This window comes from Solanum pennellii, chromosome 10 (assembly GCF_001406875.1).
Source record: "Solanum pennellii chromosome 10, SPENNV200".
In the NCBI taxonomy this organism is placed as follows: domain Eukaryota; kingdom Viridiplantae; phylum Streptophyta; class Magnoliopsida; order Solanales; family Solanaceae; genus Solanum; species Solanum pennellii.
In genome coordinates, this window is record NC_028646.1 from 77,795,391 (window position 1) to 77,810,886 (window position 15,496).

Here is a 15,496-nt window from a genome sequence, read left to right on the forward strand (position 1 = left end):
CTTAAATAGTGAGTGTAATATACATATATACTTGTATAATTTAAGAATTTATTTTCTTATATAAACTCCCGTCACTACTTCTTCGTGGTCGGTCAATGAGACATACTGAGTACACGTGGTTTCGTACTCATACTACATTTGTTGCACTCTTTGTGGTGCAGATTCGATTCCAAGTAGGAGCACATCTCGAGGAGCAGTTTGAGTCCGAGTTTGGAGTGTCTTGGAGTTGTGGTGAGCTGCTTGGCTGTTCCGTGGCCCACACCTCCCTCTATCTTTTACTTATTCTGTTATTCAGTATTCAGACAGGATATCCCTTATGTTAGATTTGCCTTTTTAGTTTCAGACTTGCATCGTATTTTAGAAGCTCTTGTACTTATGACACCAATTCTTGGGGAGTAATTTTATTCAGTTTTCCGCATTCGTACTTATAAAGAACTCAGTGTTGGGGATTTGGCAATTTGTTGTTTTTTTCACTTATTAGTTAGTTAAGTTTGTTAAAATATGTTGGTTGGCTTACCTATTGGTTGGGAACATAGGTGCCATCACGACTCGTGATTTTGGGTCGTGACATAAACCTATATGATGTGTTGAAGCATATGTAATGTTTTTCTATTTCTCTAATAATTGTCTTCACACTATTGTACTCCCAGATTCCACTTTTTTAAAAGTTAGGGGGTAAGAGAAGGGGAAATTGAGGAGGGAATTACAAGGTGAACATTTTGCTATTTGATTATTTGAGTATAGATTTGTAAATTAATTTTTTGAAAAAATATAAACAGGTTTACTTGTTTGGGAGGCATTTTATGTGGGGCTAGTAAATCGAAAATACTTTTAATATAATATGATATTAATTGCTTTAGCTGAGTTCGCACGATTATTCTTAAAGAGGCCTTAGATTATTGAAAATATTTGTACGTCTTATAATATATATGATTTTTTTTAAGTTTATCAATACAGAATTAATATGTAATATGCTAGTAACTAACCATCTCTCTTTCGAACTAATTAAGTTCTACATATACATGAGTACTCATCACTTTATAGACTTACATAGAGATTAATAAATTGAGTATTTAAGATTACCAAAGCACGTACTACATACTTCTATTTGTTTATGCATCTCCAAAACTATTGGTAAAGGTAATAAACCGATCTTGTGAACATTGCTAAGTTGTTAGTATATGTGAAATAGGAAAGTTACTTTCTCATTAATGGTTCACATTTATCTCAAGTGTTCATTTCTTAACTTCGTAAGAAAATATTCAGAAAACTTGAAGTTACTTTTGTATTATAACAAATTTGTTATTAAAGTAAAAGTTATGTTTCACTACATTGATTATACGTTAGTTTCTTACATTCTTTTGATGGATGAAACATAAATGATATTGGATCAAATGCCAAAGACATTGTTGAGAAAAAGATGGCTTTTCCCGGATGAAATGAAAATTAGATTCATGTAACAAGAGGAAAAATTCCCATTCCTTAGCGGGAAAGCTATGTGGACGAAACGTAAATGATATTTCTATTTAAGGAGTATCATTGGGAGCCAAACACAGAGAAGAAAAAAACAAGTCCTATCTTTCATTTACTATCTCCCTCAACAATTTCTTTTATTGGTTTGAATAATCTTTCTTCCTATTGTGGATTTCTGGGTAATTACTTTTATGCAATTTCAAACTTTCAGCCACGAGTGCACGTGTTTGAGAGTAACCTTGGAGAGCGATCGGCTACAACGGTTTGCACCGGAGTCGAACAGAAATCGCTTTCAAGGCAGTGGCTTGCCACGACTCAGTGTTTGTGATATATTATTTATTATTTTATAATTCCAATCTAATATCAATATTGTAGTATTTTTTCCAACACCCCACACCGTCGTCTCCACAATCTTCAAATTCACCTTGTCAAATAGTTAGTCTTGATATCAATTATTGGGCTAAAAGAATATAAAAATACTCTTAACAAGACAAAAATATTATTATTTATTTTGGATCGAGCTACCTACGCAATTTCTCAAAAAAAGTTTCGTACTATCGATTGGTTCAGCTCGATTTTATGTATTATCAATTTGATTTATTATTTTTCAATTTTTAAATGTTATAGATCATTAAGATATTCTTATCGATTTTTGGTAATCAATGGTCTAATTTTGGTTTACCCAATAAAAAAGTGCCTAAAATAAATATGACTTCTCACGATACAGTGAAAAAAACAAATCAATTGTAAATGTTTTAATATAGTGAAACAAGACATATAATGAGAAATTGCATCAATAAGAGTATATATGAAGACTACAATTACATCCAAAACATAATATGACATTTTTGATGTGAAGTAAAAGTATTGTGAAATGTGAAATGTGAAGATTGTAGCGTAGAGTACTATAGTGTATAGTTATGTTAAATTATCAATATTCAATTTTTATGAAGGTAAAGTAGTATATTGTTATCATCTTAATGATTTATTGGTTTACTCAATAACTAAATACTAAAAATAGATACCGAACGATAACCCAAAATTTTTAAATAAAATCATTAAAAACTCGTTAGCCCAATAACCTGATAGCAATAACCCAATAACACACTTTAGATTTGATTTATTAACCGATTTTGATTTTTGCACCCTCCTACCTTATATGTAACTCTTCTTTCTTTCGTTTCAACTACAAAAATAAGACTTTTAACTTATTTGCATGCCTAATACTTACGTTAAATAAATATATACCTAGATCTATAATATTTATAAAGTAAAATACCTTCCATCTCAATTTATGCAGTAATTTTCGCTTTTCAATATTCAAACTATATGATCATTGATCAACAACTTTTTAAAACAAAAATCATCCGATTGAACCATAATTCGATCCTCATCCCCGACATAAGATTGATCCTAACTTAGAGACTCGACCATATAACGGGTAAGTGTCGGATCTCAAGGTTAGGGTTAGTTCTTTAAGTCGTTGTTAGGGACAACAGTTGGTCCTTCATTGGGTTGGGCCTCAACCATTGGGACATGGAATCTAATATAGGGTTATACTATTTGCATAGTTACGTTTATACTTAAATATTTTTGGAATAATGTTTTCTCCTTACTTACCAAACACCAAAAAATAAGTAATGCAAAATATTTTGATTCATATCGAACACACTCTTAAGTCTTCTTCATATAATTTATTCTCACTATTTTGTTCCTTCGATTTTTATAATCGAAAAAGATAAATATTTAAGTACCTTTCATATCTTAAATATATAATTTGTCTTCAAAATCTCATTCCTTCAACTTCTATAAGCAAAAAAAAAAAGGATAAATTATTAAGTTCCTTCCATATCTAAAATTTTCATTTTTTATGGAAAACTTTTTAATTCTATAAGCAAAAAAGTATACATAATTAATTAAGTTCCTTCCAAATCTTAACTTTCCATGTTTTTTATGGAAAATTATTTATTGAATCATATGAAATTATGATCACAATCTTCTGCAAATGCCCAAAGACTTAACATTTTATTTTCATCACATTCTACATAGAGTGGCATCACCTCACTCAAGATCACAACATTTTGTTTTCATCACATTTTATATAGATTAGCATTACCTCCGATGAGATAATTAGTAAATAATTGTTATAGAGATATCTAACTATATTAAATAAAGAAAATCCTATTTCTTTAATCTTGTTGTTAAATAACAGTCATAATGGTGTCATTTTCTTATGATAATGTTGATAGGAGGAGGAAGATTTGCATGCAGCCGAAGAATATGAGAGACGATTTGAGAGATTTGATGCTCAAATATGAGATGTTAGGTTATGAGACAAGGATGTATAATTTAGCATCTCACATTTAATTTGAGCATTAATTCCTCTTAGATAGTGCCTCACATTCTCCAACTTCGTGCAGATCTCGCGCTTTTTTTCAATGTCATAATTAAGTATGGCGGCGGTACCGGAATCGGGTGAATCGGATCGGTAAGTTCCGGAACGGAAACGGAATCAGTACTGTGCGAACCGGTACCGTTCCAGAACCGGGACCGGACCAGACCGATAAACCGATAAATTTTGTCGTATTCCATCCCGGTCCGGAAGGGAACCGGTAGTATACCGGACCAGACCGGACCGGTATTAAAAAAAAAATTAAAATTATTTAAAACTTAAAGATTTAATTTTTTTTTAACTGAATATAATTTTTATTATAATAATTAAAAAATTAAAAATTTAAATTTCAAACTTTAAAAGTTAAAAAAATTTAAATTTTCAAACTTTAAAGTTATAAAAATTTAAATTTCAAACTCTTAAAGTTTGAAATTTTTAAATTCAACTTTTAAAGTTTGAAAATTTTAAATTCAAATTTTAAAGTTATAAAATTTAAATTTCAAACTCTTAAAGTTTGAAATTTTTAAATTCAAACTTTAAAGTTATAAAATTAAAAATTGACAATATTAAAAATTAAATTTAATACAACAATATTAAAAAATAAATTAAGGCGAATAGCCTATATTTTTATTAATATTTATTTGATATTACAATTACATTTACAAAAATATTAGTAGAGTATTAAAAGATTTAATCTACACAGCCACCTTCTAGGAAGGGTTCTGTTTGAATTAAATCTCGAATTATCATACTTTTACTAATAGTTGGTGCCACCATATAAATCCCTTCGTAAATCATTCAACATTTCTTTAGTAACATGTTCGGGAATTGGTTGAATAGAAAGATCTTCCATTGCTTCAATCCTGTCGTCACTATAATCCTGCAGTACTTCATCAACGTCATCTTGAAATTTGGTCGGTAGTGGTTCACGACCAAATTTCTTCTCTCGGCATTAATCCAATCTCAAAATAATATCGATATCTCCAAGCTGTCGGCTGCTAGTGAATGCCTATGTTCTCCAAGTTGAAACCTTGTTGCACTAAATACGCCTTCCGAAGCTACTGACGACGCTTGCATTGCTAATATATCTCGAGCTGAAATTTGGGTCAAATAGCCGTTGTGAGGGCCCACTAGCCGTTACCCAACGACTATAAACGGATAGATTTTTTTTAAAAAGAAAAATTACCCGACCGGTAATTTCCGGAATCGGGAAGGGACCGATAAATCCCGATTTTCATTCCGTTACTTATCTCAGAACCGGACCTAACCGGTCTATAACGGAACTAACCGATACCAAATCAGAACCGGAACGAACCGATAACCGGGACTTATCGAATCCGCTGCAAGTCTTAGTCATAATCAACAATGACGTCATTTTTTCTGTTATTTTAATCACTTGACCAAAAAAAAAATAGAGCTTTCTTTTGGTTAATATAGTAAGACCTCTCTATAATACTCATTATTCTAGAAACATTTAGACATAAATTCTGCAAATACTATAACCGCATATCCAAATTTGAACTCCCAATCTAATGAAGGACTCAACCCCGACCCTAGGCCTAACCACGACTTATAGGAATTTTTATCATTTTCATGTAAGGAAGAAAATAATATCAAAGATACTTATGATAAAAGAAGTATTGTATTAAAGACAATTAATGTTGTTTGCTTTCAATATTTAAATGTGAAAGTGAAATTAAATATTATATTAATAAAATATTATGAAATATTTATTTCAATAAAATATATAATTTTTGATTTAAATAAAATTAAAAAAGTTTTAATAATCATGATTTGGAGTACTATTTTTGCATTCAAAATCTTGATAAACAACAATACACCAAAAATATATTGCAACTAGTGTTCGTGACACACGTCAATAGAATAAAATTATTAATATAAAAAAATACTTGAAAGAATTTACGAAAAACTTATCTGGGAAAAGATGGTGTTTGATTGAGAAAAGAAGAGAGTTTTTTGTTATGAGATAAAAATTTGATTGAGAAAAGAGTGAAAAAAAGTTTTTAGTTATGAGATAAAAAGGCACGCCCAAAATAGAGAAACTATGATTTATTATTTGATAATTTATCTAATGAGTCTAAATGTTATTAGGAGTCTCCTGATTCTTTCAAACTCATTAAAGAGATTTTTTTTAAAATAAAACAAATGAATAAATAAGACCTAAAAACCAAACGTACTTAATAAGTTGAATCTGAATAAATAAGATTCAAACCTCCATTAAGTGCAAGCCTAAGTTATTGTACAATTTTATTCCAATCAAAAATGAAATAAATTCATCCTAAAATTTATCATCTCTTATTATTGTACCAAATAAATTTAAAGTGTGTTTTAGTACTTAGCTCTAAGTAAATAAATAAATAAATAAATAAATAAAAACTAGTATAGGAGAAGAAAGTCACAAAATTAAGAGGAACAAGACAGAACACTCAACACTGTTCACTTCTGATTTAGCTCCAAACACACACACAAAAACCTGAGATCTGTCGATCTGATGGTAATGTTTTTCGATGAGCAATTCTTTTGATTTCATTCGAAAGTTGTAATCTTTTTCACATATAAGAATTATTGGATTGAAGAGAAAATCGAAAAGGGGGGAAAATGAGTGGATCTTTGATAAGTTCAAGGGCATTTGATTGGTATACAGGGCAGATGATAATTATAGCCCTTTTGGTTATGGTGGGTTCTTTTTATACTGGTACACTTTTTGGCGAAAACCCATCTCTCTATATTCATCAAGAACAGCAACAAAGTGAAAATCTCACTGTTGATTCCAACCCCATTTCTTCAGAGTCATCCTCTGGTGAGTCCTTGTTTGTCTCTTTCAAGAATTGTAGTGTTTAGAGTGTTTTTTAGTTATAGAATGAAGGGAGTCTTGTAGCAACGGTAAAGTTGTTATCTTGCGTATGTCACACTCCTTGGGGTTGTGACCTTTATGGACGTGGGATGCTTTATGTACCGAGCTGCCCTTTTTAATTATGTCATAGAGTAGTACTAGTGTAAATTGCTAATGTGTGGACTTTTTGGTAAATGAGGGTCACTAACATGTAGATTGTAGAAAGTTTGATAATCAAAGAAATGGAGTTCAAGTCATGTTGCTTATGAAAAATTTTTAGTAATTTATTGTTTTTCCCAATGTAACCAAAAAAGATTGCAGCTTTTTGTTTGTTAAAAGAATTTAAAGAATGTTTGAATGGACTCCCAGAATGGTAATTGGGATGGGGTAGTAATTGTTAGTGTGTGACTGTAGGAGAGATATGCTGAGAGAATTTGATTTTTTAGTCTATCATAAATAGCCTCAATACCTCTACAAGATAGGGGTAAAGTTTGTGTACACTCTACTCTCCAAGACACACCCGTGGGATTACATTGGGTATGTTGTTGCACTGGGGAAGCTAGCCTTTCAGAATACAAGTAGCTTTCGACTTCCCTGTGTATATGGTTGGTGGAGAAGTGGGGGATTAAAATATGAAAGAAATGATTTTGAGTTGCTTATGTGATTGGTAATATTTGCTGCGAAAAAGTTGTTGAAATTTCCTTTTAGGTGGGTTAATTAGATGAAAAAATGATAACTTTCTTTGGTTATAAATGATAACTAGGCGCTGTTCATGTTTGTGCTGGAGCAAGATAGAAACCCAACGGATAAAGATTGATACTTAGTATTGTTATTGTTGTTTGTAGCTTATCTATGTAATTGGGTTGTCTCAGAAGGTTTTAGTGTAAGGACAGTGCATCTTACTTGTTCCGGTTTTGCTTTTCTTCGGCTTTATATGAATCTATATTTCCCTTGTATCTCAGAGATACTGACCCTCCTACTTGAATCTGATCTTGCATGGGCAAACTTGTTTTTTTCACGAGGCGAATCAATATGGGCATTTTTCTGATTACTCTTGAATGGGGCTTGTTGGAAATAATTGCATTGTTACTTAGTTAAAGCGGAGGCTGTAATCCTACCACAAGCAAAAAATCCATTTGGCTAGTGCAATGGGATATAGGTCCACTGGCTTCTACTTTGTCAAATAGATTTGGTAGAGATTTGGAAACTTTGACAAGTGCAAACTTGTAGGGTTCAGTAATTTGGCAGTATCACGACCTTAGATCCTGTTATTGGAATCTCTGATCCATATATTTTAATAGTAAATATGCATGCAGTTAGAGAACATGAGGTGCCTTTTTTGGTATAGAAGATTGGTCGTCTTTCGTAGAGAACATATCTTACTGTAGATTCTCTACTTTCTTCTGTACCTCTTGTTTACGGGAGATTCCCATTATTACACTTGACTTGATAAAAGAATAATATGCATGCAGGTATTCTGAAGTTCAGGAACAAGATTGCTCTTTCTTATCGGGTGGTACCTCTCACTATCCCTGAAACTGGGATAAATGTATGTCCTCTGAAATTTAATGAGTATATCCCCTGTCATGACATTTCTTATGTTAAAGAGTTGATGCCAAAATTAGATCTTTCAAGGAAAGAAGAGCTAGAGAGGCACTGTCCTCCACTTGACAGGCGCTTGTTTTGTTTGGTTCCACCTCCAGCTGATTATAAGATACCAATAAGGTGGCCAACTAGCAGGGACTATGTATGGCGGAGTAATATAAACCATACACGTCTTGCGGAGGTAAAAGGAGGACAAAATTGGGTACATGAGAAGGATCAGCTTTGGTGGTTTCCAGGCGGTGGAACTCATTTTAAGCATGGAGCTACAGAATATATTGAGAGGTATGCGGTCTGTTTTTCTTTCACTTCTCCTGTCCCTGTCATTATTAAAGTTGCAGCTTTTTGATTATTCAATGAAAAACGAAAATCAACACACTAAGGCTTCCATGAAGCAATTAAATGAAGCCATTTGTACTAGATGATCCATTACACTTACTAAGAATGGTGAAAATCAAATCTTAATGTTACCATTCTTCTATGTATCTGATGTACGTAATTAATTTCTTCAATGCAGATTAGGAAATATGACAACTGATGAGACAGGTGACTTGCGTGCGGCAGGGATATATCAAGTGCTTGATGTTGGTTGTGGGGTTGCCAGTTTCTCTGCTTATCTTCTTCCACTTAACATAGAAACACTGTCTTTTGCTCCCAAAGATGGTCATGAAAATCAAATTCAATTTGCTTTGGAACGAGGAATCGGTGCTATGATATCTGCTATAGCTACAAAGCAGCTACCGTATCCAAGTAACTCTTTTGACATGGTGCATTGTTCCAGATGTCGAGTTGATTGGCATGAGAATGGTGAGAATTTCTTTCATTAATCATGCAAACCTTGTATGCTTAAATGTAATTGACCTAGATCATTAAATAAGTAAACTGTATCTAATTATTTGGCTTTCTACATCATGTATGTTAATAGTACATTAATTTGCAAAGTTCAATGAATTTAATGCCGTGTTAGAATCTGCAAGGCCTTAGATATCCTCCATAATAGACTTGTTCCACCAGCTTGATCATCATGGAGATATTAGCTTATTTTTTTTACATCAAGTAAACTTTACTCAAGACACTATCGTGTAAACTAAACTGTTATGGCTGAGTTTTGAAGTATGAATGACTCTGGTTCTCTAAGGTAATTGAAGGAGATTATCTAAGGTAGTCTTTTCATTATATGCTAACCATGCATGCAGCGGCGGAGACAAGAATTTTACTAAGGGGTGTCAAAATATAAAATGAATAGACACACGTAAAAGTTAAGAGAGTCACCTTCGCCAGAAAATATACTGTTTAGTTGGGTCAAAATTTCAGTTTTATGTATATATACTGTTTAGCCATATAGTATATATACGTAAAACTATAATTTTGACAGTTAAATATAATTTTTCTGACGAAGGTAGCTCCGCCAATGTAGGCTTGTCATGTAAATACACTAGCATTATAATTGAAGGAGATTATCTAATGTAGTCATTAAATTATATGCTACCCATGCATGCAGCGGCGGAGACAAGAATTTTACTAAGGGGTGTCAAAATATTAAAAATAGACACATATAAAAGTTAAGGGAGTCACCTTCGCCAGAAAATCTATTGTTTAGTTGGGTCAAAATTTTAGTTTTACCTTTTATGTATATATATGGTTTAGCCATATAGTATAAGTATATATACATAGAGTAAAAATATAATTTTCTGGCGAAAGTGGCTCCGCCATTGAATGCATGTCATTTAAATACACTATCGTTGTAATTGAAGGAAATTATCTAAGGTAGTTTTTAAATTATATGCTACCCATGCTGCAGCGGCGGAGACAAGAATTTTACTAAGGAGTGTCACACACGTAAAAGTTAAGGGAGTCAGCTTTGCCAGAAAATATACTGTTTAGTTGGGTCAAAATTTTAGTTTTATGTATATATATTGTTTAGCCATATAGTATATATACATAAAACTAAAATTTTGTCAATTAAACAGTTAAACGGTATAATTTTCTGGCGAAGGTGGCTCCGCCACTGCATGCATGTCATGTAAATTCACTTTATTGTTTTACAATGCTAAAATTCATTTTTCATATCGGTGTGCTGCAGATGGTATTCTACTCAAAGAGCTGAATCGGATATTAAGACCAAATGGATATTTTATATATTCAGCTCCTCCTGCCTATAGAAAGGATAAGGACTTTCCGGAGATATGGGACAAACTAGTAAAGCTGACTTCTGGAATGTGCTGGAAGCTTATTGCGCAGAAAGTTCAGACTGCAATATGGGTTAAGCAAGAAAATAATTCATGTCTTCAGCATAATGCTCAGGGGAAACTTGTAAACTTATGTGATTCTGAGGATGATTTGAAGCCTTCATGGAAAACACCTTTGAGGAACTGTGTTACCCTTAGTGACGCTTCATCTTCTTTGAAGAAACTACCTCCTCGACCACAACGTCTTTCAGAGTATTCACAAAGTCTGAGTCGGATAGGTTTGTCAATTCTCTTCCTTGGTTTAGTTGTATTCATGAATTTTCATCTCTTAGCTCTGAAATCAATTGTGGCGAATATATTTCTCATGCTTATTCACACGGTAAAAATTAGACAATCTATATTGTTGTTAGTTTAATTTTTCATGATCTGCTATATTGTTGTGCAACTATTTCAGTAGTCCAGCTATGTTTTATTTGTCCTTGTTATTCTTTATCATTATCTTGTTCTTCAATTTTTTTACTACCGTTGTTTCTTTTACTTTGGCTATCTTTACTACTTTTGCTGTCATTCAATACTTTCTTCTTTTCTAATAATCAGTCAAGAAGTTTGCTTTTGTGGTTCCTTTTCATATCTCTCAAACTGGTAGTGTTATTTTTTTTCTCAGCTGTTATTGTTACTTCTTATTTTTCCAATCGGTTTCTGAACGTCTACTGCTATTATCACCTCTAAAATATCATTTCTGGCCTAAAATGCTAATATTATGCTTGATGATAATTGAGATGTTGCTCCATTCAGTGGTGGAGCCAAAATCAGGGCAAGGAGGTTCATTCGTTTATACAAGGTTAAAATTACTTGTGCTGTATATATTGGAGATGTTGAATCCGCTTGGCTTCTTCATGGATTTACTTCTTTATATCTTTGAACCTCCCTAATGAAAATCATTGGCTCCATTTGACACAGAACAACAATTGAAAGAGAAAATACCGATTTATTCATCTGCACCGGTAAAGAGCTAAGCCCGGAAGTCACGGAGCTGTCTTCTCTTTCAATAGTTTAAGTTCAATATCAGCCGAATTTCTAAGAACTAGTCTTTCCTTCTCATCTGTTTCCTCATAGAAAGATATAGAGTCAACCCATGCGCCTTTCACGGGTTGAGCAAAAAGCCTTTCCCTAGATCCTGGTATGAACTCAATCCGTCCCATTTGGCGAAGCAATCTTGGACCCTCTTGGTTGCACTGTGCTTGGATGCACTAGACTTCCACTCGCCAGCGATGAGATGAAACTGCCCCCATTCGGCAATTCCCGTGCCACCACAATGGCATAGCAAAAAAGAGTGACCAGGACCTGTCCTTGACTAGCTCGTAAGTAGCATCCCTTTGCTGGTCGACATAGCGGGGTGTCAAAAGAAAGTCTTTTTGATTGCCCCGCTGACCTTTTTAAAAAGCACCTTGGGTCAGTGGCCGGTTGTAAAGTAAAGTAGGGCTGTGTGCTTTCGAATTTGATTTATTTTGATAGAAAGAAGAATCATAATTGATCCTGGGTCGTTTTTCAACTGTCCGCTGTTAAATCTGGTCTAGCCAACGGATAGTTGAAAAACAGTACAACCTAGGACCAATTCTGGTTCTACCAAAATAAATCAAATTCGTAAGTGCACCACCCTTCTTTATTTACAGCTAGCCTCCGACCCGAGGTGCTTTTAAGATCAGCGGGGCAATGAAAAAGACTTGCTTTTTGACACACCACAGCGTGATGCCATGTTCCGGTCACTCTTTTGATTCTTTGCCATTATGGTGGCACGGGAACGGCCGACTGGGGCAGTTTTCATCTCATCTCTAGCGTGTGGAAGACTAGTGCATCCAAGCACAGCGCAACCAATAGGGTCCAAGATTGCTTCGCTGCTCCGGAGGTTGTTCCCATCAATGAAGTCAGGGTGTAGGACTTAGCCTTCCAAATGAGAAAGTAGAAAAGTGCTTAGTGTCGTTGGAAAAATCAATGCAATTGTTATGTTGACTTTCTCTCCCCCTACTTTTAAAGATAGATAGAAAAGGTTGGAGAGAATTTCAGAAAGTCATTCTCTCCTTTCTAAAGTTTCGTAAGGTGGCCCACCCCTCTTTTCCCCCCTTTAATGAAAGACCCTCGCATCGCTTCCTATCCTTTTCCCTTTAATGAAGTACCCTCGCATCGCTTCTTATCCATTTGTGGGTCTGGACCCGATTCTTTTTTTCAATTTTGAGAATCAACCAGCGGAAAAATCCGTAGCTCAGTTTACTCACAGCCTCCCTCTCGCCCAAATAAATGAAATGGGATGAATTGGAATGGCTTAACTTACTACCTGTACGAGATTGGAAAGGAAGCTAGAGAACTAGGGGGAAAAGAACGATGTTTGATGTGAACTGAAGCACATATTTCGCCTCTGAATACAGATAACATGAAAAGCTTTGTAGATGATCCATCTAGAAGAGGGGTATTCTAACAACCTTTGATTCAAAGAGAAAAGGAAACAAACAATTAGGTTCACTTCCATTGGTGCTTCCCCCTACACATATATTGGGGCGAGAGCGGAATAAGCCACATGTTCCTTTTGGGGTTTTTGAATAGGGAAGCTTTACGGAGATTGTCATTTCATCTTTTAGGAAGTCTCATATGTCTGACATGCTCAAATCAATTTCTTGCAGGTATTGATCGTGAAAAATTCTTGGCTGATACAGTCTATTGGCAAGATCAAGTTCGCCATTACTGGAGACTGATGAATGTTGAGGAGAAAGAAATACGTAATGTTATGGACATGAGTGCTTCCCTTGGTGGATTTGCTGTTGGTTTAAATACATGGCCTGTCTGGGTGATGAATGTAGTTCCTATAACCATGAATGACACCCTGTCTGCCGTTTACGGCAGGGGTCTTACAGGCGTTTTTCATGACTGGTAGGCTATTAACTTAGTTTACTTACCTATAAGCACTAACTGATTTACAAAGGCCCTAACAAGTATCTTGCTTGAATTTGTAGGTGTGAGCCGTTCTCCACATATCCTCGCACTTATGATTTGTTGCATGCCAATCATCTTCTTTCTCACTACAAAAATCGTGAAGAAGGTTGTTTAATTGAAGATATCATGCTGGAGATGGACCGTATTCTACGACCTCAGGTAAGGGGTTTCATTTCGATTTGATGCTCGAGAGACTAAATATTTAATAAATTGATAAACTGAAAGCATCTGCAAGATCAATTTTTTTCATTTGACAGTTCAGAGTAAGTGAATTAGCTTGATATATGACATACGTTAAAAAGATAACGCCTAGGAAAAGGAAGCATTTAGTTTCTCGTATATTTTATATATTTATTTGAATCAGTTGTCATAGTACTATATCCTATTTTACAACAACATAACGCCTCATCCTTGATCTCCAATTCCCCTCGTCGTTTGAAAATGGGGTGGAGATGGAACTAGAAATGCATTGGTTTCCCAAGCATAATTTAGACATTCTGCTACTTGTTCTCAAGTTCCTTTATTAAAGAAAAACGACTTGTTCTCAAGTTCTACACTTGACAATTTCTTGAGAGAGTTTTAATTAACATAATGCGGCTACCAATTTTCTCCGAGCTTAGTTTGTTGGACGAGAGTTTGTGTGGTCATTCATATAAATCATCTTTTAGAGGTGCGAAAGGATGTTCCTTTGTAAGGTGGGGTTTTACAACGAACAATTTCGATCTGTGGAAATGTGACAAAATCAGAAAGTTTCTTATTGACTAATTTATGCTGAGAAAAATGGACTACCTTATGCTACATATATATGTCAACTGAATTGAGCTAAACAAGATCCTGCTTGGAGTATACGTTTTAGCGATTGTGACATGTGAAATCCCATTGTGAATGTTCATTCATGCTTGTGTCCTGAAGTTTTAACCGCGAACCAATCTAAGGTTATCAAGTGACATGCAGGGATTTATCATTATCAGAGACGAAGAGCCCATCGTATCAAGAATACAAGCTCTTGCTCCAAAGTTTCTCTGGGATGTCGAACTTCAGTTTCTAGAGAACCATCAGAGGAAGAAGGAGCCAGTCTTATTTTGCAGGAAAATGTTTTGGGCTATTGCCTGAGGTAGCTTTGCCCGTGATTGCTAGTCGAAAGACAAATGTTACCATCTTCTGGAAAGTTCTAATGTCCCTTATTCAACTACCGGAATTTCTCCTGGTTCACTACTATCTTTTCCTAAAGCGCACGACTAACCTTGAACCAGTCAATGCCACATGGAGGTAGAGGCCCACGAGTCATGAACTTCTTTACCCTGAGTAGAAGCAATGACGGTATCTGAGGGATAAACATATGGCATATATTCGTGTAACTTATTTGTTGAATGGTAAATTCATTTGTGTTTCATAGTTGATAATATGTTTTCGTTTTTATCAGTCTGCAGGAAAGCCAATATGTAGTTCTTAACTTTGTAATTGTTTGTATACATGATAGAACAAATTCATTTTGATGTAACATATAGAACTGAGTTATGTCATAGCTCTTCATTTTTCTTTGGTTCTTTTAAATATATACTGTTTCGCACTCTTCAAAATCGTCAATTGTGTCATATCTTTCAAAACTAGTGCATTTTTAAAAGATCATATACCGATACAACATCTTATGAGAGTTCGACTGAATTAATTATCCCTTCTCAATGCTTTTATTGCCAAGAGTTGGTGTGTGTATATATATATATATATATTCATGTTTTGTCTCTCAATTAATAGCTTTCTCTTTCACATCACATCAGCAACTAACTTCCAGGACTTTAGGTTGCTTTTGGAATGAAAAAGGTGAAAATTTTGTGTGTTTCTTTGTTGATAGTAATTGAAAGTAGATACCGCGACGATTTAAATAGCTAATTTTAATTTATTTAGAATTGAGAAGTAGTAGTTGTTACTTAACCGGTTAGCGCGTACTTTAACTGATTTTATTAAATACTTGTTATTTTTCACCAATATATTGCATAAATT

The 15,496-nt window shown here is 34.2% G+C and overlaps 1 protein-coding gene across 1 annotated transcript; it reads left to right on the forward strand.

The window, feature by feature from the left end:
* Positions 1-6,270: 6,270 nt before the first annotated feature.
* On the forward strand, positions 6,271-15,065 carry LOC107002648 (probable methyltransferase PMT6). The gene is made up of 7 exons (XM_015200760.2): positions 6,271-6,686; positions 8,192-8,606; positions 8,839-9,128; positions 10,405-10,788; positions 13,186-13,432; positions 13,516-13,654; positions 14,450-15,065. The coding sequence occupies exons 1-7, from the start codon at positions 6,485-6,487 to the stop codon at positions 14,606-14,608; spliced, it is 1,836 nt and encodes a 611-aa protein (XP_015056246.1). The 5' UTR covers positions 6,271-6,484; the 3' UTR covers positions 14,609-15,065.
* The last annotated feature ends 431 nt before the right edge of the window (positions 15,066-15,496 follow it).